The sequence below is a fragment of the Motacilla alba genome, chromosome 6, assembly GCF_015832195.1.
Source record: "Motacilla alba alba isolate MOTALB_02 chromosome 6, Motacilla_alba_V1.0_pri, whole genome shotgun sequence".
NCBI lineage: Eukaryota > Metazoa > Chordata > Aves > Passeriformes > Motacillidae > Motacilla > Motacilla alba.
In genome coordinates this window covers 4,736,131-4,762,429 of record NC_052021.1, presented here as the reverse complement: position 1 = coordinate 4,762,429, position 26,299 = coordinate 4,736,131, and the positions used below count along the sequence as shown (strand labels likewise).

Below are 26,299 nucleotides of genomic sequence, written 5' to 3'. Positions count from 1 at the left end.
AGGGTGGGCAGGCCCTGGCACAGGGTGCCCAGAGCAGCTGGGGCTGCCCCTGGATCCCTGGCAGTGCCCAAGGCCAGGTTGGACTTTGGGGCTTGGAGCAGCCTGGGACAGTGGAAGGTGTCCCTGCCCATGGCAGGGGGTTGGAGCTAGGTCATCTTTAAGGTCCTTTCCAATCCAAACCCCTCTGGGATTATCTAATTAGAGGGAAGTTGATTATTTTATCCATTCAACCCAGAGGAAACCTTAGGCACACTCAGCTCTGGCAAACTGCAGTGCTTGGAGAAAGTTTATTTACTTTGTGGAGCTTTGCTGGGTGCGTTTTGCAAAACAGAAATGAGAGAATGATCCCTGGGTTCTGTGTGTGAATTCCAGTCCTCCTGGCTCCCTGGAACATTGGGAAGCTGAGGGTTCCCTGCTTGGGTGGTCCCCTGATCAAAACAGGAAACAAAAGTTAAAAAACAAAAGTGTTTTGTTATTAAATACAACCCTCAGAGGACTTTCACATCTTAAATTACTTAGAGGAAAAAGAAGATCTTTTCATTAACTCCTTCTAGGTATTTAAATTTCCCTTCCAATTTTGCTAGGGACTATTTAACCAGAGATTAATTTCTCATTAATTTGGACTTGGTTGTGTTTTCTGAGATGTGAAGCAATACCACCAACACCCACAGAACGATGTGACCAAGAGATCCAAAAGTTAATCTTCCAACATTCACAGAATCATGGAAAAGTCCTTTTTTTTCTCCTAATCCTTTACCAAATTTCAAATTTTGGTAGAGACAAGGCTTAGAATTTTTAACTCAGAACTTATGTGAAAACACTGGACATCTCTAAGTCACTAAAACAAATCTTAAATATTTTAATTTGTGCAGGTAGATAAGATTGCTACTCTTGTTGTACTTTAGCTCTGCCTCACACAGGCCTAAATCTTAAATTTCTCACAGTTTGATAGAAAAATAAATCTCATTTCAGTCTGCGGCGAGCATTATTTAAAATAGGCCTCAAAGGGCACTTTTCTGGCAGGCAGTTTGGGGCTATTCCTTTTAAAATACTGCTTATTTTCAAATCTGCTCAGAAGGTTGTGGTATTAGAAATATTTGAGGGAGGAAGTTAATGAGGGACTGGGAGGTGATAGATGCAATCCAGAAAGTGGTGAGACCTCCCACTTTTGGCGTAGAAATTCGATGTTACCCAACCGCAGGCGCTTTCCATTGGGCTCAACACGATGAAGAGATGAAATTCATACACACAAGACATTAAATTCATTCACATATTGATACTTCTGTGATGTTTCGTGCTTCTAGGTGGATAGGCCACAGTATTAACTGATCATTTCGAAATCAAAGAGGTTTTTTTTAACCAGAACTGAATTTATTTTTGAACTCACCAAGTAGCTACGCAGCTTCAAATTAAAGCAAGCGGCAGCTTGCTTTAATTTTAATTCCTTCCCCCTTAAAGAAGATGCAAAAGTAAATGTCTTGCCAGTAGTAGATGTGCTCCTGCTGTTGGGTTGTAGTTTGCTAGAAGTGATTTAATGGCTCTGATTCATGTCATAAGTTCTTTTTTTCTCTCTCTCATAAGTACCTATGTCCATGCATGTTTCCTCACATGTGATTATCTTCTTTTCTTTCAAGTCTTTTTCTTCTCTACCATTTCCAACAAAGCAGGGGAAAAAAGTCAGTCTTAGAAGAAGGAGACCGACAGAGAGTTATAAGCAGCTTTGCTTCCCGTGCTATAGAGGCTCACAAGCAATCCAATATCAATGGATCCCTGAACAATAACCTCCCCAAATCCTCGAGTAACATCACTTTTTTGTCCGATGAGAACCCACTAACAACCCGAAACCCGTTGTACATGGAAGGTCTCCCTCAAAGCCCCGCTGCCTCTGGGTTCCTACGGAAAAGGAACGATACTTTAGATACTCTTTCTCCTTCAAGACTGGCCTGGAGAGAGGCCTCTTTTGGGGGCAGCCACCGGGCGTGGACAGTGCCCACTCACCTGACCAGGAGACACATGTCAGGGTCCCTGGGCAGGCCGGTTATCATGGATCCCATCCAGTGGCAGCAGCAGAGATTCACAGCCAAGGAGGAAGGAGCTGAAAACCCCGATAGCAGTGATGATGTCAGCAGTCCACTCTTCCAAAAGATCAGTGGCCCCAAGCTGACTGTGAAGGAGAAGGCGAGGCAGTTTGAGGCGCTGCAGGAAATGAAGCAAGTGAGGTCTCCCGAGGTGAAATCCGCGCGGTCACCCACGCACAGCGCCAGTGTCCAGGAGGGAGAGAGTGCACCAGAGCAGTCTCCCAAAAGCGTGGTGGCTTCTCCCCACCTTCGCTCCTCCCCTCTGTCCTCTCCAAAGCCTTGTGCTGAAGGAGTTGAAGCAGAGGCCGCCGTGGTCCCCGCTGTAATCGTCACTCACCACGACGACCGTCAAGAACATTCTCCTCCACCGACTCGCAAACCAACTCCTCCGTCTTCTAGGATAAAGAAACCACTTTGCCAAAGTTTTCTAGCTCCTCAGACCAAAGAAAATGTAGAAAGCATTCCAGATCCGCCTAAAATTCCCCCACCTCCACCTCCACAGCTGCCACCTCCACTGCCACCACCACCTCCATCCCCTCCTATGTTGCCACCACATCCTCCGCCTCCACCCGCAGTTTCTCTTCCTTCTTCTTCTTCCTCTTCTTCCTCTCCATCTCCTCTAAGCACGCAGCTCCTGTCCCCTGCCAAGCATTCCAAATCCCCTGCCAAACAGCCAGCTGTCCCCACCCCGGCCGCAGTGCCAGAGCTTCCTCCCCGCAGGGAGCTCAAAGGAATTCTTAAAAACATTCAGAATTTGGCCGCCATTGAGAAGTCGGTGGCCAACATGTACAGCCAAATAGACAAGAACCACCTGCTGCCCAAGCACGTCCCCAAGCTCAAACCAGCCCCGACCCCAGAGCTCCCAAATCCAGAAGCTGCAGCTGAGCACAACCAGCAGAATGGGAACTTGAGCTGTGTCGTGGAGGAGCTGGAGAAACGCTTCCCCTCCCAGTCGACAGCTCTGTAATGCTCACAGGTGGATGTTGCCTGCTTTTTTTTTGAGTGGGAGGACTCTAATGCAGCACACAGTATCTGCCTCAGACTCTCCAGAAATCCTGACTTTCCCCCTTTTCTCTGCTGTACACGACTTTACCCACTCCCGATCCCAAATGGAGAGACGTTGTCCTTCCCGTTCGCTCGGAAACTTGTGATGTAAAATACATTTCTCCAAGTTGTTTTCTCAGAACTGCATCTTGCTGGTTCTTAGTCTGTTTCCTGGAAATTCTTGGGGGAAACTGTCCATTTTTTACCCAAGGATGTGGCATAGATGGCAGCAGGCTCCATACTTCTTTAAGCAGCCTTCACTGTAGGTAACGTCAGTCAGATTTTCCTGCAGCTGTGATTGGAATCTCTTGCTGTTCCCATAAAAAGGAAGGAATTTTTCCCCACCTGGAAGGAATCTTCTGCCACATATTGGGCATCAAAGCAGGGAAGGCCTGGGAGTAGCAGGCTCATCTTTGGTGAGCCGGGTTATTGGCTGGGCCTTGAGCAACCTGGGATGGTGGCCCTGCCCATGGGATGAGCTTTAAGGTGCCTTCCAACCCAGGCATTCCATAATTCCATACTGCATCTCCCTGCTCCATGGGCTCTGCTCTGCTGACATTTTCTGGCAGCTCAGTTCCTGTCTGCTGTCAGAAGGGTTTGCTCTTGGTTTCCCAGCAAATGTGGCTGTGTCCCCACTTCTGTTCTCCATCTTCTGCCTTCCATTGCATTTTTTTTTATTGTAACTGCATGTGAAAAGTTTATATTTTCTAAATTCCTTTCATGTACAAAGCATTTGTTGTTTGTTTTTTATGATTTTGCATGTGCATGTTGTTGCTGTCTCTCTTTAATTTCCATGCTGGTCTGTCACGAGCTGAAACATCTCACTTAAATTGTAATAAAGTCACTCTGATTAGTGTCACCAGGTGAAGGGTTTCCAAGTACTTGTAAAAATCCACATAATGTGGACTTACTTACCAGCTTTTTTGCTTTCAGTGGTCTAAATCAGATCTTTACATTTCCATAAATATGTCAGTTATAAATGTATATATAAAGTAAATTAGCTTGTCCTTTGAAAAAATGGTAAGTAAAAGCAGTTTGGGCATTTAAATGTTTGGTTCAACTTTCAAGTTTCCTTTCAATCCTTTGCCAAAATTTAAAAAGTTTAATATGACAACTTTGAAAAATCATATTGGGAAAAGCAGATATTACCTACTGAAGCAAAACTAAGACTCCGGTTCGGTATCAACACTGTAATTCTGAGCAAAAAGGTAATTAATTCTTTATCAGACTGTTTATCAGACTCAACATTTCCATGGTGCTTTGCTTTTTCTCTTTTCTCCTGTTTGTTTTCTTGGTTTTGGGTATTTTTCTTTTGTTTTTTTTTGTTTTTGAAGTCTGCAGTTAGGACATGTGTGGATGCTTCAGTCAAAAGATGCTCAAGGTAGTTTCTCTTTGTTTGTCCCAGTGCCAAACTCCGTGAACTCCATCCCACAAGTTCTGCTGATCCATTAGAATTTTTCTTAACTTAAAACCCTTGTTGGGATAGGTTGTAGGATCAGGGTAGGTGTATGAGTAGCTAAATGTGTGAGAGGAGGGATTATCCTGTTGTCCTATTTTTGCTGTAACAGAATCTGTGTCACTTATGAGATATGCACATTTTTGATGCTCAGTTCTCCAAAGGTGGCACAACTGCAATGTGTAAATCATATCCCCAAAGCTCAGCATGTATTAGGTAGAAAATTTTTAGGATTGAAGAGCCAGAGTGGGAATATGAGTTAAATGTTCCCCTCTGTGTCCCGGCCATGCTCCTGGTGAGGGGACAGTGGGAAGAGGGCAGAGATGGGCATGAAAAATTACTGGGCTGCTCATGCTCAGACTGGACCAACCCCAAAGACAGAAATTTAAATTTAAGTACGCAAGCCCCATGTTAGAGCTTGTAAACAGCTGCTGTTATGCAGATCTTTACATCCCCAGTGAAATATGACACAAATAGGACCTGATTTTGTGGTGTGTAAGGTCACATAGCAAAAGTGGAGGTGTTCAGTCATTCATGGCAAAAACTCCAGTGGTTTAGTTTGGCTACAATTAACTGGGATGTTCCTTAAGCAAAAAGAGTGGACATCACACAGAAGCTCCACTTTAAATATTTGATTTCATCATTTCTGAACAGTCTGGGAGGGGGTCATGGCAATCAGCTCTTCACTGATGAGGAACATTTTGTTCCTCATTCTGGAAACCTTTATGAAGTTGAAAACTTTACAAAACTGGATTCATTTTGTCTGGATATAACGCAACCTTTGTTCTTCGGCTGGCTTTTTTTTCATAGCCTTTGTTTAAAAAAAATACTGTGTTAGACTGGGAAAGAAGCTGTACCAGGGAAATTCTGTCCCATTGAAATGTTTGGGTGGTGCAGGGGAAATTGTTTTAAACCAGAAGAGGAGAGATTTAGATGGGATATTGGGAAGGAATTGTTCCTTGAGAGGGTGGAGAGGCCCTGGCACAGGGTGCCCAGAGAAGCTGTGGCAGCCCCTGGATCTCTGGAAGCATCCAAGCCTAGGTTGGGGCTTGAAGCAGCCTGGGACAGTGGAAAGTGGGTGGAGATGGTGGAGGGTGAGCATAAAGGTCCTTTCCAACCCAAACCATTCCATGGTGCTGCAGTTATGCAGTGCAACAAAGGATTAGATGCAGTGTAGGAGCTGGTAGCAAGATGAACATCTGTACTAATTTATATATAATTTAGCCCTCCCAGGTTGTCTGATTTGGTCAGCTGGGGTCCTGTGTGACCCTGGATGTACCTCTCATCCTTTCATCATCACCCTGATGGGGCCAAGTCCTGAGCAGGAGCAGAGATGGCACTAGTGCAAAGCTGGAATTGAACCACAGTGTTACCGTTACTCATCCTCCTTCCCAATTTGTCCTCAGTTCCAGCTCTGAACTGCGGGAAAATCTTCATTTTAGGAGCCAGGGCAAACTGATAAGTAGTTGTTCCCTCTGAGGAGTATCTGTAGTATTTGGGATTTGTGATGATTTTGTTTTTGATATGAAAAAAGATTTAAGTTATGGAAGAGCAGACACCTGCCGGGGTGCCAGGAAATGCTGCTTTAGGCAAATCCCAGTTCCTCTAACCTCTTTTAGCAAGGAAAGGTTGGCACATCTTGTCCACATGAGTTCATTCTGGCTTTGTCTCTCCCCTTAAGTACCAGCTCCGTGTTCTGGCTGTCCTGTTACCCCACACCCTCACAGGCTCCATGGCCTCGCTTCCCATTCCACACAGAAGATTCCCAGACTGCAGTGAAGTCTGGCTGAGAGCATTTCCCAGAAGCAATCCCTCCCTCTGTGGAGAGCTTTAATTCCTTCCTGGAAACAAATGATGTTGTCCTGACCTTTGTGCCAGCATAGATCCTTGTGCTGTAGTGAATGAATGGGTTTTTTATGTCTTTTGGGGACTTTTTGTTCCTTCTAATCATGGCCACACAAAAACTATTCGAGAAATATCAGCAAAACTCAGCATGGTGCTATTTTTATGAAAGTTGAATTCCAAATTTAATTAGAATTACTCATATTATGCCTTTAATCTGCAATATAGTGCAATTAAGAGTAATAGACTTCCTTCTCCTCAGACCTCCTTTATCTGAAGATTGTTGTAGGCGATATGGAAACTAAATCCAGCACTCCTCGAGTGGGCTTTGAAAAGTCACAGATCATCTTTGGATGATAAATCTTCATTTCAGCTGGCCATGAGGTTTATATTATATAGGCGACAGCATTAATTCCATGCTGATAATCAATTCCATGTGCTGAATATTAATAGGAAGATTTAGAGATGGGGATATTAAAGAATTAAAAGGATTTCTCTGGTCTTTATTATTTATTTAGTGTAATTAAAGACTTCCCCATGACTGCTGGCTGTGTCCTAGGTTAAGCCTAACATAATTTAGAGTATTTACCCTTTCCTTCTTAAAAACCATAATAAAAATAATCCAGACTTATCCTTAAGAAAAATTCCAAGGCCTGAATTTTTGTTCTCTAGTTTTGCCAAAACCATTTCAATTTTCAGGCGCAAAATGCGAAAATAGAGAACTTGACAGACATGAATGCATTGGTCATGGCCAGGAATGACTCCAAGAAAATTAATTAAACCAACAATAAATTCCCCATAAGATCAGAAGCCCCAAGTCTGTGGCATAATAACTGCAGATAGCAAAAAAAAAAAAAAAAAAAAGGATCTACCATCTACTTCCCCTCCACTGGGCAAATGTTAGGAAAGGTGTAGTTGAAATGAAAATGTTGGTCGAAGAAATTAGTAATACAAGCTCCAGTGTAATTCCTGATGGATACAGAAAGTCCAGGAGAAGTTGTTTCAGTGCTTGGACAGACATGTGAGGGAACAGGCTCCCTCTGTGGATGGTGGCACCGCAGGGAGGGGATGGGGCAGGGCCCTTCTCAGTCCCCCTTTCCCTGTGCTGAGTCTCTCTAGATGCTCTGGCTCTTGGGGATTGGGGATTTCTCCTCACCCATTCACAATCGAAAGCAAGAAAAGATCCTAAACTTCTCCAACCTTTCCCATGCAACAATCCCTGTGTCCAGAGCAAACCCAAAGAAAAACATATTTGGTGTTAGAGATGTGTATTTCTTTCCATGCTAATTGTATTTCTGATTACATTCTCTTTCACCTCTCTCCAGCAAGAATGGTAATGGCATCTTTGTGCAGGCTCACAGCATTATACTAATCTATTTCTTGTCTTTTTCTGACTTCTAGGCGAGGATATGCACAGCAAGAGGTAAGGCCAGTGCCCAATTACTTTTCAAATATTGATTGTACCAATGTGCTTTTCCCATGCAGCCCATGAGTGTGGGCAGCAGGGGAGTGGGAGAGTCTCCCCTTCTACTCTGCTCTTGTGAGACCCCACCTGGAATTCTGTGCAGAGTTCAGCTTCTCCCAAAATAAGAAGGACATGGAATTGTTGGAGCAGGTCCAGAGGCCATGGAGTTGCTGAGGGGTCTGGAGCATCTTTCCTCTGGAGCCAGGCTGGGAGAGCTGGGGATGCTCAGCCTGGAGAAGGGAAGGGTGTGTGGAGACCTCACAGCTCCTTCCAGGGCCTGAAGGGACACAGGGGAACTGGAGAGGAACCCTGCAACAGGAACTGGAGTGACAGGACAAGGGGGAATGGGTTCAGACTGACGCAGAGGAAATTTAGATGGGATATTTGGAAGGAATTGTTCCCTGGCAGGGTGGGCAGGCCCTGGCATAGGGTGCCCAGAGCAGCTGTGGCTGCCCCTGGATCCCTGGAATGGCCCAAGGCCAGGTTGGACAGGGCTAGGACCACTCTGGGATAGTGGAAGGTGTCCCTGTCATGGCAGGGGGTGGGATTAGCTGAGTTCTAAGTTGCCTCCCAACCCAAACCAGTCTGGGATTGTGTGTTGTGCCTCCCAGGTACTGAGTGCTTTAGAGACCAGAAATTGAAAGTGCTTCAAGAAGTTTATGAGCCATAGATCCCCTGGGGGCTGAGATCCATTGTGGCAGCAGTGTGACCTCCAGGCTCAGAGATTGCTGCTTAAGGAGCTGCCAGAAGGAGCTTCCCAGGGAATTCCCTCCACACCTGATGTGTTTTCTAATGTCACACCCAATCATTTGCCAGGCATGAATGGGACTCCATGGACCTCCCCTGCAGCTCTGTAAGGTCTGCTGCTCCTGCAGTATCAATTTCTCCAGAAATGAATAACAGGGAGAAGAGTTTCCTTCAGTACAATCTCATTTAATCGTTGGAAAGTTCTCCAAAATACATTTCTATCACAAAGGTTGATATTTACTGATTTTTCTTCCTCTCTTTACACAGCTGGTTTATGTCTCTTAATTTAAATACAGAACATAATTCTCTTGGCCTCTGGTAGAAGTTCTTGAGTTAAAGATGTCAAGCAGTCACCACAAAAACTGGGAATTTGATTCTGTATTTAGGCAAAAGAAACGGTGGACTGTGAAAGGATTTTACTGCATCAGGAGCTCCGTGTTCTCACAGGGTATGGAAGTCTCCAGCTGCCTGCCATGAAAAAGTTCCAAAGGACTTATGGTTTCAGCATTTATTACTAAGTTTAGACACCAATCACCTGCACTTTAATTGTTGCTGCCTAATTAACCACTTTCTCATTTTCTTTTGTAGCAACAGCAGTTGCTGAGACCTTCTCTTCTCAGACCAGAGGTACACCCATTTTTCATTTCTTAATTGTTCTCTAAGTTTTGAAATGGTTTTTACATCATTTCCTAATAAGAACTTGTCTGTCTCAGGTAATTTTTCCCCCGGCTCTTAGATAAAAAGCAAAATTCTGGCTCTGTAAGCCCAGTTCTGTTATTTTAATTAAATACCTTAAATTTACTGCATCTTGGTACTTCCAGGGCCAGGTTGGGTGGGGCTTGGAGCAACCTGGGATAGTGGAAGGTGGGACTGGATAGGCTTTAAAGTCTCTTCTAAACCATTCTGGGATCTGTGATGTTCCCCATGAGCATCTTTCAGTGGCTCCCACTGGCTTCACCCCACAGTTTCAAATTTCCCAGCAGAATGATTCCATTGCTCTCTAACTGCTGATTTTTTCCTGGTGTCAGTCAGCTGCTGATGGATTACTGCAGCTGGAGCTGAGCTGAGCAGTTGGTGCTGGAAGCTTTAGCATCTTGCTGTGCAGTGCAATTGCAAATCTTTCTATTTCCAATCTTTTAGGCCCAAAATTGTTTCCAGAATAAGCAGTAAGAGCAAATGTGAGACATTGGTATTTTTGTGCTACAGGATGGGGATCATTTCTGCAGTCAGAAGAAGTAATTACATAATAAAGAATAATAAAATCAGTAATTACATTTGGGCCTTTTTTACACTGTTTGCATTCAATCAGTGTTTCTCTCCTCCAGGAGTTGAGTATGGAGTCTGGAATTGATCCAGGGCAGGAATACTATGGCCAGGATTACTACAGTTATGAGCACGGGTATAGTTCCATTTTTCCTCTTTATTTCTGAAAGTGCTGCTTTTCCAGGCTGGTGATGTTTATTATTCCAGCAGTTAATCGTGAGACTTCCCTTCACCTAAGGATTACTTTAATCTTTGTGTCCACAAAGGCGTGAACCAACAACAAAACTCTTTTCAGAGGTTAAGGGGGTGTGTGATAACTCCCTGCTTCTTCAGGGATGTCATTATTCCACTTACAGAGCTCACATCTCGTCCCTCATGCTGGGTTTATACCCTTAGTGTGTGGATTTCTGCTCCTGGGAGATTAGTTTTCATCACCTCCTCCCCTCCTGTGTTCAGGGATTAATCCTTTCTTCTCTCAGTTTCCAGCCAGTTGCTGGCCTTTTAAATTTCCCTCAAAAAACCCCATCCTGCTTTGTAACCTTTTAAATTTCCCTCAAAAAAACCCATCCTGCTTTGTAACCTTTTAAATTTCTCTATTTCTCTCAAAAAACCTCATCCTCCTTTGTAGCATTTTGAATTTCTCTCAAAAAAAATCCATCCTGCTTTGTAGCCTTTTAAATTTCTCTATTTCTCTCAAAAAACCTCATCCTGCTTTGTAGCATTTTGAATTTCTCTCAAAAAAACCCATCCTGCTTTGTAGCCTTTTCAATTTCCCTCAAAAAACCCCATCCTGCCCTGTGACCTTTTAAATTTCCCTCAAAAAAAACCCAATCCTGCCTTGTGGCCTTTTAAATTTCTCTCAGAAAACCCCATTCTGCCTGGTGGCCTTTTGAATTTCCCTCAAAAAACCCCATCCTTCCTTGTTCTGAAAAATCCCATTGGCAGGATTCTCAGGAATTACTGCTGGCATTCCCCAGAACTGATCCCAGGGAAGCTGCTCCTTCATTCCATGATAATTAAGAAAGATCCCCCAAAAAATCAGGTGGATAGAAGGAAGGTTGATGTACTTAGACAGGTTTTGATTGATCCAGCAGACCCCAAAAGTGAGGTTACCCTGAGGGGCTTGTGGCTGTTGGAACAGAAGGATATCTGGGTTTTGGTTGCCACTAAGGAAGAAAAGGAGGGAGGAAAGCAAGGAAAGCAGTTCCCATTGCTCTGGATGTGACCAAGTGCGGTGCTGGCTGTGTGGTGAGAGGTGTGAGCCCATTTGGGCCCCTCCTGAGGAGCTGTGGTGTCCCTGGCAGGTACGAGCTGCCGCAGTACGGGAGCCGCCGGCGCCTGCTGTCCCCATCAGGCATGTACGATGAGTACGGCGAGGTCGTGGTGGAGAGCGACGGTGGCTACTACTACAGTCCCCACGGGCTAGCAGCTGAGGAGGTAAGGAACAAGCTCTGGAGGGCTCATTCTGTCCCTTTAACAGCTTGAAGGGCCACCAAACCTCATCAGTTGTACGCTGGAATTGATTAGAATTAGGTTTTGTTTAGATCAGTGTCAAGCATTGTTGGCCCCGTAAAGTTTGTCAGCATTAAATTCCTTTTGTTTTCTAGGCACAAAAAAGAATTGCTGAGTTTCTGTTAGGATACACATCTGGTTTTAGTTCAAAGAAAATTCCACTTAGGTAATTCCATTTTATATCATTACCAAATAAAGAAACCTTCCAGTATTTGTAGGGACGTACAAGGAAGCTGGAGGAGGACTCTTCAGCAGGAACTGCGGTGACAGGACAAGAAGAACGGCTAAAGACTGAAAAAGGGAAAATTTAGGTTGGATATTGGGAAGGAATTCCTCCCTGCGAGGGTGGGCAGGCCCTGGCACAGACTGCCCAGAGAAGCTGGGGCTGCCCCTGAATTCCTGGCAGTGTCCAAGGCCAGGTTGGACAGGGCTTGGAGGAACCTGGGATATAGGAAAGTGTCCCTGCCATGGCAGGGGGTGGCACTGGATGGGCTTGACTCTAAGAGTCTATTAGTAATATTCTTGCTATAAATGATGACTTTCCGCTGAGAAAAGCAGTACCTAAACTCATCTGTCATAAAGTTCACAGTGAAATCTAAAGAAAATTTAAAATGTCAGTGGCAATCAGAAGAAAGTTGATGTAAACATTTCTTTTGAGAAAAAAGTCCATTTGTCATAAGTGCCAGATCTTAATCCATTATTAAATGAGAAGATAGAACATTTCAGTGTTTTCCCCATTGCAGAATAAGGTAGTTGTGAATTTCCAGCCTATTCTAGAACTTTCTAAAACTCTAAAATTCCCAAACATTTCCCATAACTTTGGTAAGAAAACTGTTCTAAAACAGGTAAGTTCATTTTGATGCTGGGAAATAAATGTTGCATCTTCTCCTACCCTATCTTAAGGTACAGCTTTTCACAATAACTCTCTTTCAAGTGGTAATCAATTAATTTTCATAATTTTCAGGGCATGAGTCCAGTCAGAGGCCCTCCCAGCAGAGGTATAAGCCAGGCAGCAGGGCCTCAAATGGAAGGGAGACCTGTAGGTGTTGGGATGGACCTCAGCCGTGGTCCTGGAAGAGGATTTAGGAGCAGCCAGGGGAAAAGGAGGCTAAAGGGAGTCATGCATTTAAGTCGCGTGACAGTCAGTGCCCACAAACCTGTAAGAAAAGCTGAGTCTGCCCATTCCCGGTGGAAGAAAGCAAAGATATTCCCGATGATCCTGCAGAAAGTGAAAGGTAGGAAAGATTCCAGCTATGCCAAGCTGCTCTCGGCTCGCCAAGCGGACGGGGACAAACCCATGATGATCAGGGGAAGCTACTTCCAGAAATCCACGGATGACAGGCCCTCCATGAGAAAACTAAACCACGTGTTGAAGCGCATCAGCGTCTCCAAGAAATTCCAGGAGGGCCTCGGCAAGGATTTGGCACGTGGAGAGGAAGGGTCTGAAAGGGATGAGGCCAAGTCAGGAGTTTCAATCAGTATCACGGCAGAAAGCGAGCAGGAGGACAGTGACCTTGAGAAGAGGAGGAAGAGGAGGAGGAGGCGCACCTCGGATGAGTCCTCTGAGAAGAGCAGCAGCTCCGGCTCCGAGTCGGAAGACAAAGACTATTTGAAAATAACCCTGGATCAGGATGAGGCCACGGAGAGCACCGTGGACTCGGATGAGGAAACTGAGGATGTGGGGGATTCCGATGAGGACTCTGAATCCAGCTCCAGCAGTGAGTCGGAGGAGGACTCATCAGAAGAGGACGATGATGAGGAAGACTCTGAGAGCGATGAGGATGGCAGCCTGTCCAAGAGCTCATCCACACGGAGCTCCTACAGCAGGTCAGGGAACAGTGAGTCCAGCAGCAGGAGAAGCACGGAAATGTCCAGTGTGAAAAGCAGGGCAGGCAGCTCCCGTGGCAAACGCTCCAGCCAGAAATCCCTGAGCTCCACTGCCTCAGGTAGTGACAGGGACACGAGCTACAAGAAAACCTCGGGATCCAGCTACAAGAGCAAAACCTCCTCTGCCAGTGTGGAAATAGAGGACACCATAGAAGAGGTGTCAGAAGAAGAGGAAGAGGCAGAGGAGACGGCAGATAGCTCAAACAAGGCGGTTTCTAAAACTGCCAATGCAAAAGCAGACGCTGCTGCTGGAGGGGGCAAGGGAGGACAATCAGCTGCTCCTGGTGAGGACAGCGAGGAGGAAAGTGAAGAGGTTGATCCAGAGGACAGTGACAGGGAGGACACTGCCAGTAAGAATGAATCTTCTTGCCTAGACAGTGAAATCAGTGCGACTTCCAAAGGTACCACAGGGACAAAAAGCTCAGGTAGTGCCACGTCCGGGAAAACTGCCACGTCCCCTGAGACTGAGACTCAGAGCTCTGACACCAACAGGAAAGGAGTGAAAACAAGGAAAAAGGTGTCCCAGGAAAGCAGCCAGTCCCCATCAGATGAGCCCCAGGGTACTGGAGTTACGGAGTCGGAGGCCACTGGTGATTCCACCTCTTTTTAAAGAGGAGTGACAGTAGGTGATGGTTTGCAGTGAGGAGTGGCTTTGTTTGCTGTGCCTTCTGTGTGGTCTTTCCTAAGCAATGCTGACAGGCTGGAGACAGCCAAAAGGAAAGGGCAGCATGTATTGATCCAGCATTTCACTGTCCTTGGGAGAGAACTGTGGAAAACCAAACTAATTCCAGCCCTGTGGAAATATATATATATATATATATATATATAAATATACATACATATATATACACACACTATAGATATACTCAGTCATAAATACAGAAAGTTTCATTTTCATGGAGCAATGAAACATGAGAATGTTTCAGAGAAGAATGTCTTAGGGAAGAATGCAAATGATGATGAGGAGGATGTAAAGATTTTAAAGTCACCCATAATTAGCAGGATGTAAAGATTTAAAAATCACCCATGTTTTCATCTTGTACGTTAATATTGTATTAATACATTTGCTAATCTTCAGGTGAGTTCTCTGCTGTCAAGGTCAGCTCTGTTTGCAGGGAGGACAAGTGGAATTGCAGCAGAACAACATTCCCAAAACTGGAGGGGATAACTGGGAGAGCTGGGATTGGGCTGTTTCTGCATCACAGGATTCAGGGTGCAAACACCAGTGATGCACAAGCCAGGAATGCTGAGGCAAGAGGACCAAGTGAGCTGGGTCAGGAAAGGGAATGGATTACATTTCCCACCTTCTACCTTTCCTGCCTATCACAGTACAGTGGTTTTATTTTATTTTATTTTTATTTTAATTTTAGCATCTCTTTAAATTCGATCCATGGTCACTTACCTGCCCCTTTGTGTCCCCACACAGCACAACGTCATAGCTGCACACAATGTTTTGATGTAAATCTCACTTAAACTAAGCAGGAATAGATCCACTGAACATATCCATGTGAAGAACATTGTCTGTCTTTTCCAGGAACAATAAAATAGGCATCTAAGTAATTTTTAGCAAGTGTAACTTCTGAAAAGCTGAAGAGTAATCACCTATTGGTACCTTGCATGAGTTTTTTCTCCAAAAACTGGATTTTCTCATGTTCCTGTGTGTGTTTTGCAGTGGGGGTTAACTGTGATGGCACCTTAGTGTTTGAATTATTCATTCAAGAAGGGTAATAGTTCTTTTCAGTGCAGTGCATTTATTTTTAAAAGATCAATTATGAATAATAATAACTAGTGGGGGTTGTGTGCTCACCACAGAGCAATCACGCAGCGTGGAAATTGTTTGCATTAATTCTTTGAAGAAATATTTAACTTATATAAACCTAAAGCCTTGTTTCTCTACCACCTTCCTGAGCATTTCCACTGATCCCACCTGTCTGGAACAGTCACAAAGCCTTACATGGAGCTGCTCTTTTTGTAACCAGCCAGTTTTGCCAGAGCTCTGCCTGAGATTTTCCCTGGTGTATGTCCCGGGATTTTCTCTGCTGGATGTGTGATGCACACAAAGCAGAGCTGGCCAGTGCACGGAATTCACAATGCAAGGGAAGAAAACTTCCAAGGCCTTCCTAGAATTTACACCTTGGAGTAGTTTCTTAAAGGTATCTCTCACATAGCAGCTTCCTCCTCAGGGCCCTCCCAAGGAAAAAGCAGCAAAATTAATAGAAATTGATGAGAGTCATTAATCAATGAACAGAAAGGGCAGGGAAATGAACTGCTGAGTTGCCCTGACATTTCTTTTTGTTGTCCAACAGTGGGCCAAAAAGAAGAGGATCAAGTTGGTGGTGGACCCGGAGTACGAGACCAGCTCCACGGGCGAGGAGAGCGCTCCCGACTCCAGCCAGAGGAACCGGCTGAGCAACGCCGGCTTCCAACCCAACGGCAGCAGCAACATCTACGTGGCCCAGAATGGCTCCGTGGTGCGCACCCGCCGCGCCTGCCTGGGCAATAATTTAAAAGTCACGTCCCCAGTGAGGCTGGGGAAGCAGTTCAAGAAACTGGACAAGCTGGCGGTGACACACGAGGAGAGCGTCCCGCTGAACACGTTGTCCAAGGGATCATCCCCCAGTGACAAAATGAACTCCAGGCCATGCAGTGTCTCCTTTTCCTCTACTATAGGGGCTGAAAGTGTAGTGACAAAGGCCGGGGCGGCCAAACTGAAAAGCACAGACGAGCAGGAATCGGTTGTTGACCACGAGGAAGTCAAGGAGCCCTTGGAGTCGCACAGTGAACACACACAGTCCGACGAGGAGGAGCTCTGGATGGGCCCTTGGAACAACCTCCACATACCAATGACAAAACTGTGATTTTAGTTGATTTTTTTTTTTAATTTTGGTTTTTACTTCGGTTTATAATAAACTGCGCTTTTTATTGTCACCCAGGGGCAGATGTACGGAGTTTGTATGGTGCACATCCGTTGTCCATGACAAACGGCACGCTTTAAAATTCCCAGACAAAATTTGCACTCACATTTGGACCGATCCATTGTCCTCCCCAGTTCTGACAGGCTCCCATTTCACTAAACACTACTTGGTTTCAATTAATGAGTTCTTTTTGGATCTGGAGTTCTTGTTTAATAAACAGTAAACTACTAATAAATGCACAGCCCCCATTGGTTTAACCCTCCAGACAGTTCTATACCTGCCTGGCTTTGTTTTTCTGTATGCTACTTGTGGCTCTACTGTCTAGATTTGGGAATTGTCTATTTATGTTCGAGATTGATATCCGGAGCTCTGCCTTCTGACCTCAGAGTAATAAATTAAAATAAACCCATCCAAGTCAATGGAGCAAATCCTCGGCTGCTGCTGGAATTTGAGTCCCAGTTCCAAAGTCAGAGCAATTTATGCAAACAGTGCCCAGCTGGCAAAGTTATGGAATCAAACTTCCTGAGATTACAGCACTGCCACTTAGAAAAGTGCAAGAGAAGCTGAAATAAGATAAAAATTGCAAAGAGGAAGGCAATGTGTAGCAATTAATCTTATTCAGAGCTACCTGGCCGTGGTTTGTTCATTTTCTTTTGTAAATTAGCTCGTTCCAATTTTCTTCTCCAGTCAATTTTTCATCTTTTCATCTCTTCCCACATCAGTTCTGTTTGCTTCTTTCCATGGTCTTTAGCTCCAGCTTTTGTGCTCTATCAGTAATTGTCATCCTATGGCTGTATTCCTCTGGAATAAAGCAGGATGATCCATGAGCCTGTGATAGTGGGAAGCACTAAAGAGGAGTTAATGGGAAGAGGATGGATCCATTCCCAAGCCCAGCCGGCTGCTGGGTTAAGCAGTGCCATCACCATTCCACTTTGATAACTGAACACAAACGTGCTGAAAAGACAAATGGATCCCACAGGGAAGAGGTGAAAAAGGGAATGTTTTATGAGGTGAACGTGCACAGACAGATCTGGGAAGGGCAAAGGGTCTCAGGACACACACACAGAGTTGTTTCCAAAACTTTTAGTTCCTATCACCTGTGAAATACACAACATAAATTCAGGTACCTGGTTACAATTTCTGGTTTTACCTTGAAGTTTTGAGTGTGTTGTCACAGCTTGGGCAGGGAGCTGAGAATTTTCACTGTTTGGTGTCACCAACACCCAAAAAAAAGACAAAGAAAAGTGGTTTTCTCCAGTATGAAGCAGCAAAAGAAAAAAAGCACCACGTTCACCTGAGAAAAGTGTCCTGTTGTGTTGTGCAAACTTTTTTAGGGTAAAACCAAACCAATTGTGAGAACAACCTGGATTCCTCTGGAAAGATTGGAAGAGCCAGCAGATAAATGTGTGTAATTAGCAAGGAAGAGATTGGCACCACCATTCTCTTCCCTTTCTGCTGCTGAGGCCTCACCACCAGGCCTGGGTGAGGATGGATCTGCTCTGGCAGTAAAAGGACTTTGTGCTGCTGTGGCTGTGTTGGGTTTCCCTTTGCCCAGGTTCTCCCCCAGCAGATCCCTGGGAATGTTTGTCTTTGGGAGCTGTCTGCATGTGGTGTCGATGTGACTTCTCTGTCCAATACCTCCTTCTCAAGCTGAGGTTTCTGACCAAATATTTTGAGCAATGGTGCTTGTTTTCAGGCAAGAGAGAAATGCACTGTAGCCTCTCACACGTGGGAAAAACAAACCCACCAGATGTTTCTTTGCCCTAATTCCTTTTTCTTGGCATATTTGCACTTGGGACCGGCGCTAAAACAGCTGTTTGGAGTTAAGCTGGAGGCTGGACATGCAGATAAGACTGATGGAAGAAAGAAAAAAAAAATCTATTCTTTGAAATAACGAGTAAAATGTTATATTTTAATCCTGTTTAAGACATTGTTATTATTTCACTGCCTCACTTTTATTGCAGAGTTCTGTTCCTAATATTCATTACTGCTTTTCTGATTAACATTTTCTCACAATTTTCTGAGGGAAAACAGAAGTTGTTTCTTTATTTCTAAAACAACTACAGCACCTGTAGCTCTGGGAAGGATCCTGGGGCTGGACACTGGTGGTCAGTAGTGATGTCCCTGCTTATCCAAGGTAAATTCCATCCCCACCTGCTCCTTTGTGCTGTCCAGCTGCTCAGAGCTTTTCCCACAATGCAGAGAGATCAGAATTCCCACTTTTTTTCAGCAATGAGGGGCTATGTTATCTAAAATTAACTCAATTTCAGCTAAACTTTTAAAATTGGGAATACTGTGGGGAAATCTTTCTCAGGTGTACAAGATTTGGGGGTGTGGAGGGTATTTTTTTCCCTTTTATTTTCTGGGTGTGTCATCTTGTCAATTCATACAGAATTCCAAACTTTGCCTTTTGGGCATGCCATGCCATGAATAACTCTGGATTTTAGGCTGTGAGCAGGCGCTGGCAGCCAGAACAACAGCAGGAACCTCACAGATTGAGCCAGTAAAAAAAAAAAAAAAATCCCTTTTATTTCCCTTTGGGAAGCGAGGCATTAGCCCAGCTTTGGATACAGGGAGTAGAATTCCAGATCTGTGCCTTGGGATGTAATTTACAGCTGTTTAAGCACCGAAATTGGTCAGGCTGAGGCAAGGCACGAGCAGCTTCCCCTGAGTGGCAGAAGCACTCGCTGGTGGATCAAGGTGATAATCACCCCTCCTGCCACTGATTTAATTCCTGCACTCCTCCAAGCAGGATTTTGTGGCTTAGCACAGCATCTGGTACAGTTTCAGACCAAGGAAGATCCAAATGAGAAATTCTGGGGTTGTGGCAGGGCAGTGATTCCCATTGGGAGGGGAAAAGGAAAGCAAGGTGGAAAATGGAAGTATTTCTATTTTCTCCCTTAAGTATTTACTACTTACAACTATAAAGAAAGGCCCACAGATCTGTCAGGGATCTGTTGGGAAATCAAATATTAATATTAAATAGATTTCTATTAATGGTGGGGAGTCCCTGCACCCAGGATTTGGAGCGAGGGAAAAGACAGTGTGGTCGTGGTGGGTTACAAGTGTCTGTCTGCTGGCAGAAATTCCCCAGCACAGTCACTCAGCATCCTCCCATCACAGCTTGAACCCTTCCAGAACCTGGAAAACAGTCAGCAAAATGGAAAAGGGAGTGGAAAACAAAAAAAAAAGTGATTTTTTTAGCAAACGCTGGGAAAGCACCCAGTGGGAATGGGCCATGGAAATGCTTCCTGGGAACTATCACACATTCCAAGGGAATACTGCTTGATATTTACAGGAGTCTCCAGTGCATGACAGCCACGGTGGTGGTTGTCCCCAGGTTCCTCCTGTGTGGTGCTTTCAGTGGCTGGGAAGTGGCTTCTCCTTTTCCTAGCAGTTTACCCCAGTAAATGCCAGGTGTTACTGGAAAGGTTAAAATTAGGGATAATTTCCAGCTGGGGGTAAATGGTTCTCACCTTGTTTTCCTGCACACGCTTGCTCACCCCTCAAATGCTGCTGCAGGAATGGTGGCTTTAAAACTCTCCTGAAGGACAGGGCCACCCAGGGGGACCTGGACAGGAGTGGCCCATGGGAATCTCATGGGTTCAACCAGGCCAGGTGCTGGTGCTGCCCCTGGCTCAGGGCAACCCTGGGATGGATCCAGGCTGGGCATGAGCAGCTGGAGCAGCCCTGGAGAAGGCCCTGGGGGTGCTGGGGGTGAGAGCTGGGAGCCAGAACCCCCCCGTGCCCTGGGCTGAGCCCCAGCGTGGGCAGCAGGGGACGGGGGGATTCTGCTCCTGTGCCCCTGAGCTCAGGTGAGAGCCCACCTGCAGAGCTGCCCCAGCCCTGGGGCCAGCACAGGAGGGACCTGGAGCTGCTGCACAGAGCCCAGGGGAGGCACCAGCATGAGCAGAGGCATGGAGCAGCTCTGCTGGGAGGAAAGGCTGGCACAGCTGGGGGTGCTCACCTGGAGAGGAGAAGGCTCCAGGGAGAGCTCAGAGCCCCTTCGTGCACCCAAAGGGGCTCCAGGAGAGCTGGAGAGAGACTGGGGACAAGGGATGGAGGGACAGGACACAGGGAATGGCTTCCCACTGCCAGAGGGCAGGGATGGATGGGATATTGGGAAGGAATTGTTCCCTGGCAGGGTGGGCAGGCCCTGGCACAGGGTGCCCAGAGCAGCTGTCCCTGGATCCCTGGCAGTGCCCAAGGCCAGGTTGGAGCAGCCTGGGATGGTGAAAGGTGTCCCTGCCCATGGCAGGGGTGAGATGAGATGAGATGAGATGAGATGAAGTTTAGATCCCTTCCAAGGGAAGCCATTCCATGGTTCCATGTTGCTGAGTTACCATTGTTTGTAGTCTGAGGAAGACATGCATTTATTACAAAGCACTGTTAAACCTCAAGCTTTGATAAACCCAAAGAGCAGTGCAGTTTATCAGGTGAATTTTGGAGGCAGCTGGCTCTCAGAAGCCCATTAGATGAGAACTGAGGAGTTTTGCCTTTTCTTCCTTGTTTCTGGAAGGAGTGCCAGTGATTTTCCTGTCTGGACTGAGCCCAGCTAATCCCAGGCTAAAGCTAGAGCTGGATCAAAGCTGTAGCAACACTTGGAGCAGAATCAGGTAATTCACTCATAGCTGAGAAAACCAAGGCTTTGAGGTGGCACCAGCCAGGGCAGCTGGAATGTTGTTTCTCTTTCTGGCAAGGACGGTTGCTCTTTACAGGATAAAATTGTATTCATCCTCTCAGGAGTCACCCAGCAGGAGCAACAACCCTGCAAAAGGTGGTTCCAACCTGGCCTTGGGCACTGCCAGGGATCCAGGGACAGCCACAGCTGCTCTGGGCACCCTGTGCCAGGGCCTGCCCACCCCGTCAGGGAACAATTCCTTCCCAATATCCCATCCATCCCTGCCCTCTGGCAGTGGGATTCCTGTGGAGATGCTGTGCTTTGCACAGAGCTGTGGGGTTTAGCCAATATTTGGCTTCCAGGAGGTCCTGGAGGATTTGCTTGGAGGAGAAAACAGCAAGGAAGTTGTTTGTGTTGGATCCCAAGTGGATTTGGGGAAGGGAAGTGTCTCTGCAGTGGCTCTTCTGCAGCTCTTGGAAGAGAAAGGACAAAACCTTGAGTCAAACTGTTGAAAACCTTTCTCTTTGCCTTCAAAGCTCTGTTGAACTGCTTAGAGAACAGGAAACATCATCTTTTTAAGGCAGCAAAGCCAAAATTAACCTTTTTTAGTCTTACCACTCCAGATGGTGGTTTCTGCTCCCAGAAGATTGTGGGCATGGTACCCAACTAAGTGGAATGTGAGAGCGGGCCCGGGGCTGCTCTCAGGGCAGGTGTTCCTGGGAATGCTACAGAAATCCAGGCAGAGATTCTGGGGCAGATTTTTGGGGTTCCAGGGATGAGATGCTTCTAGAGAATGGTGCAGAACTGAATGTTGTAATGCTGGGGGGAGGTTTAGATTTGTTTCAAGAGTTTAGAAAGAATGACAACACCAAAGTTTAGAGAAACTCTGCTTTGTTGTGGTTATTTTTAGTGGGTCAGGAAGAAATTCTTCTTTCCTCAATAAAGGTCACCAGGGAAATTGTATTAAGGCCATTATTTAATCTGATGAATTTTGCACAGGTAGAAAGATGATTATTTTTTAATGTGTTACATTTCAGACATCAGACCTAGACAGCGTCGCTCTCCCAGCATTCACAAAGAGCTACTTTATTCCAAGCTGTTATCTCAGAAATGCGGGTGAGAGGCCCTTTTCATGAAAAAGGAAAGTGCAGGTTTTAAATATATCAAATATTGAGCAGGATTTAGCATTACACAGAGCTAGTCCTAGGGAGAGGAGGGGGGGGAAACAAATTGCTCACTGCTGATTAATCACCACGGTTTAAATGAGGAACACGAAGGATAAACTCAAAACTTTACCCCCATCACCAAGCCAAGAATAATGAATTGTTGTCTCTCCCAGCAGTTTAATTTACTGCTGCACATTTTTGCCTTGCAGGCTGGAAATGCTTAAATAACTGGGGGCTGAGGGTGGGAATTCTGAGGAGACATCAAGGCACGGACCTTGAACATGGATGGGGGCGTGGGAGGGAGTATTAAGGCCAGCAGAAGCACAGGGAGGGGAGTGGTGATCCCAGGGCTCTCATTCTTGGCTCCACCACCGCCTCCTCCTTCCTTTCCTCCCAAAAGGTGAGGGAGGGCAGGAGAGGCAGGACTGTGCCCAGGGATGGAGACACACACAGGTGTCACGCCGGGCATTATGCTGTCCAGGCTAATTAAGCTGCCAGGATGACAAATTACAGCCCAGGCTGGTGGAACAGCCCTGTCCTGGTGTGTCTGGAGGGGATTTGCTCCCTTCCTGCTCTTACAGAGACACCATCGTGGTCCTCCTGCTGGGAACATGCAGACAAACACATCTTCCTGGGAAATGAAAGGTGGAAATCCTGGTGAAAAATGGGATTTGTCTCCAAGGGGGCAGGAGGAAGGAGCAGCTCACAGGCACGAGGTGCAGCTTCCACCAAACCCAGAGCACCATGCCCAGAGGAAGGCATTCCCTTCAGGAGGGGAAAGCAGCTGAAGGGCTCCCCGTGCCAAATGTGTTTGGGGTAGCAGAGGGCAAAGTGCTCCACAAATTGGGAGCTCACATGATTTGAGCAGCTGCTCTGCTCCTGACACAGTTTCCCAGCCTTCCCAAAATCCTGGGAGTCCTCAAATTAACACAGGAGTATAAAAGGAACAGACAGCAAAGCTGCTGGGTGTTAGGCAGTGAAATCACCCCACCTGCTGCTGCTGCTGCAGGACGTGTCACCTTGATTCCTGTGCTTCCTTCCCAGCACGATTTGCCTTTTAGGGATTTAGAGGGAAATTCTTTACTCCTGGATTGTGACATACATTCATCTGAGCGCTGCTGGTTCACCCTCCACGGGAAATAACACGGGATCATGGAACGGTTTGGGTTGGAATGGAAGAACACCCTGGATTCCCAACACCCTGGTAACCTCTACCCCTCTCCCAAAGGAATCACTGCATCCCTAGGGATCTGCAGGGAAACCTGGCCAAGGCTCAGCAGCCACGTTGTGCTTGGGCACTCAGCCGAGCCAGCTGCAGGTGACAGGCTTGGCCTTGGCTACTACAGCACAGATCCAGCCCAGGATAAACACATCCAGTGCCAGTTTATGGAATTCTGGGAGGTGGATGGATTTTAATTGGCCAATTCATACCCTTTTCCTTTGTGCCAATGAAGGAAGCTTCCTCAAGAAGGATTTGAGGCCAATCTATCACTTCAGAGCCACCTGTAACATTCATGAATATAAAGATAGCCCAAATATCAAGACCCTGCCCTTTTTTTGACAAATTCTCACAAATAATCAGCAAAAGAAGGTCAGGAATTTGGAAACGCTGCCCCCACCCAGCCATAGCAGCTGCACCTTTGCACTTGCCTGTGCTCATATGATTTATTAGATTTTATTGCCCCAAAACTGTAGAAACAGAGCATATTTAGAAGTGCCTAAGGCCAGGTTGGATGGGGCTTGGAGCAGCCTGGGACAGTGGAAGGTGTCCCTGCCCATGGCAGGGGGTGGAATGGGATGGGCTTTGAGGTCTCTTCCAACCTGAACCATCCTGGGATTCTGGGATTCCAAAACTCCCCTGGCACATCTGCATGCTATTACAAACAGCAGCAATGTGAATTTAGCTGGTGTTTAATCTGCCTCCATCTTTCTATAAAAGGTTTGGTTTTTTATAGAAAGATAAATAAAAGGTCTGGTCAGGTAGGAGGTTTTATTTACAGCTGGGTACAGCTCTTTGTGCCAGAACTGAAGAGGAAAATACAACCCCAAATTGAACACGGGTCTCTTTCCTACTCTACATTATTAAAAAGGCTGCAGAACTCTCTTTTGAAGAAGGTTTAGGAAAGAAGGGTTTGTTTCAAGGTCTTGGTTAATAACATGTTTCCAGACTCTTCCTGGCTGAATCCAGGGAAAAGAGTGTTAGTGTAGATCTTACAGGATCACCAAAATCCCCAAAACCAACCAAGCAAAATGATTTCTTCATAGGCCCTGAGCTGGAAGGAGCCCACAAGGATCACTCATACACCCCAAAAAAACCTCAGAGTAGCATTTTTCAATGACTTTAAATCCCAAAAGCAGCCTGAAAAAACCCAGAAATTCAGAAATTTAAATTATTTTTGTGAGTGCTTTATTTACAGGTTGGACTGGGCTCGTTGCACTTGGCAGAGAGCCTTGTGATCCATAGCCATGGATCCTGTGGGAAGTACTCCTGCCCTGCCCTGCAGCACCACAACCCCACTGTGCTTCCATCACCAGCACTTCCCAGATGCCTGGTGAAAATTAGCCCATCAGTAATTAGTTCTCCAGCAGGTGTGAGATACTAATTAACTCCCCTAAGACTAGAGGACCTCTTTTTTTTTTTTAATAATGCTCTCCTTACACTCCTGCTTTGAAATTTATTTCCTATGGAAATAACACTGAGGTGGGTGCAGTGTCCACCACGTGTCAGGATAATTCAGAATACTTTCTGAACCAAATGGCCAGTTTCATGCAGATTTGAAAGAAGATTCACAGTCTAAAAATTAATTAATTTTCCCCAAACTTCAGGAAAATTGAAAGCTGGATAGAGGGAAGTGGGAAGGAAAGAGATGCTTCTGTGGCCTCTGAAGAAGAAGAGAATGCTTTTGGCCAATTGGAGGGGCAACAGCTTGAAGATGGGCATCCAGGTTATTCCAGGATTCCTGGAGTGTCCTAGGGATACCTGATGCCACTGAGGAGTGGGCGGCAGAGAGATGGATGAGGGAAACCTCCTGCAGGAGGTCCTGGGGGACACCGAGCTGTCCCTGGGCCGGCAGAGTGTCCCGGGGGACACCGAGCTGTCCCTGGCCAGCAGAGTGTCCCGGGGGACACCGAGCTGTCCCCGGGCCGGCAGAGTGTCCTGGGGCCAAGGAGGCCAATGGCAGCCTGGGGCAGCAGCAGAGCACTGGCAGCAGGGCAGGGAGGGATGGTGGCCCTGTGGGCAGCCCTGGAGGCTCCTCTGGAGTGCTGTGGCCAGCTCTGGATGCTGAGGCCAGCAGGGCCAGGAGCTGCTGGAGCTGAGCAAGAGCCTGGAGCATCTGGGTGCCCAGGAAAGGCTGAGGGAGCTGGGGCTGCTCAGGCTGCAGAGGAGCCCCAGCTGAGAGGGGCCCTCAGGCCTGGGTGTCCCTGGGTGCAGGGAGGGGCAGAGCAGGGCCCAGGCTCTGCTCCGGGGCCCAGCAATGGCACCAGAGCCACGGGCAGGGCCTGAGCCCAGCAATTGCCCTGCCCAGGAGGCACAACTTCTTCCCTGGGCACTGCCCAGCCCTGAGCAGATTGCCCACAGAGCCTGGGGGCTCTCCTCCCTGGGGCTGTGGCAGAGCTGGGGGCACACAATGCTGTGCCCTGGGCTCTGGGATGGCCCTGCTGCAGCAGGGAGCTGCCACCAGCTGCCCACTGAGCTCCTGCAGCCTCACACACCCTGGCGTCCGTTGAATTCCAAATACTTCCTTTGCTCCTGGTGCCAATTCCTTTCTTTCTGTGCTGTCACACGCAGCTGGGACATCAAAAAGGATCATTAAAGGAGGTGAGGATCAGTCTCTGTTGTCTGATACATACATCTGCCATGAGATGTGATGTGCCTATCACTGTTGCACTTTTCCTGGCAGAACAATTCAAGCACTGGCCTCCAGCAGGAAAAAAAAAAACCCTTTGCCTTTTGGGTTTAGATAATGTTTTGAAGATATAAAAGGAATTTAATGTGTCAAGTAGGAACAATTATTTGTTCACTTATAATGAGAATTATGGCAGCAGTGCAATACAAATTTTCTCCCCACTAAAAGGAAGCCCTAATTAGAATGATAATGTCTCCTCTTTGGAGAAGCCTTTAAAGGAACTGCGAGGTCACCTCCACTTTTGTGGGAATTGGCAGCTCATTCTCAGTTCCATTTTAGTCGTGACTCTCACCACAAACCCACAGCCTCCCACTAAATGAAGTAGCACAATAGCTGAGTTTCAATTAGAGATACTCAGGGTTTCTTCTGCATTTTAGCAAAGAGAGTCACTGTAC

At 46.4% G+C, this 26,299-nt stretch overlaps 1 protein-coding gene across 16 annotated transcripts in view; it reads left to right on the top strand.

Moving 5' to 3' along the window:
- The window catches only part of PCDH15 (protocadherin related 15), a 635,072-nt gene extending 616,948 nt beyond the window's left edge, over positions 1-18,124 (top strand). For 10 of the 16 annotated variants that reach the window (XR_005257309.1, XR_005257310.1, XR_005257316.1 and 7 more), the window contains 2 exons: positions 1,635-3,388; positions 7,822-7,843. Coding sequence is in view for 4 of the 16 variants with exons in the window: in XM_038140146.1 (XP_037996074.1) it covers positions 7,822-7,843; positions 9,221-9,259; positions 9,958-10,031; positions 11,200-11,332; positions 12,372-13,793; positions 15,601-16,152 (2,242 nt within the window). In the remaining 12 variants the exon portion in view is untranslated. Of the gene's footprint in view, positions 1-1,634; positions 3,389-7,821; positions 7,844-9,220; positions 9,260-9,957; positions 10,032-11,199; positions 11,333-12,371; positions 13,794-15,600 lie in introns of those variants that run through there. The other 6 variants (XM_038140145.1, XM_038140144.1, XM_038140143.1 and 3 more) reach the window with 4 other exon arrangements.
- Positions 18,125-26,299: the final 8,175 nt, after the last annotated feature.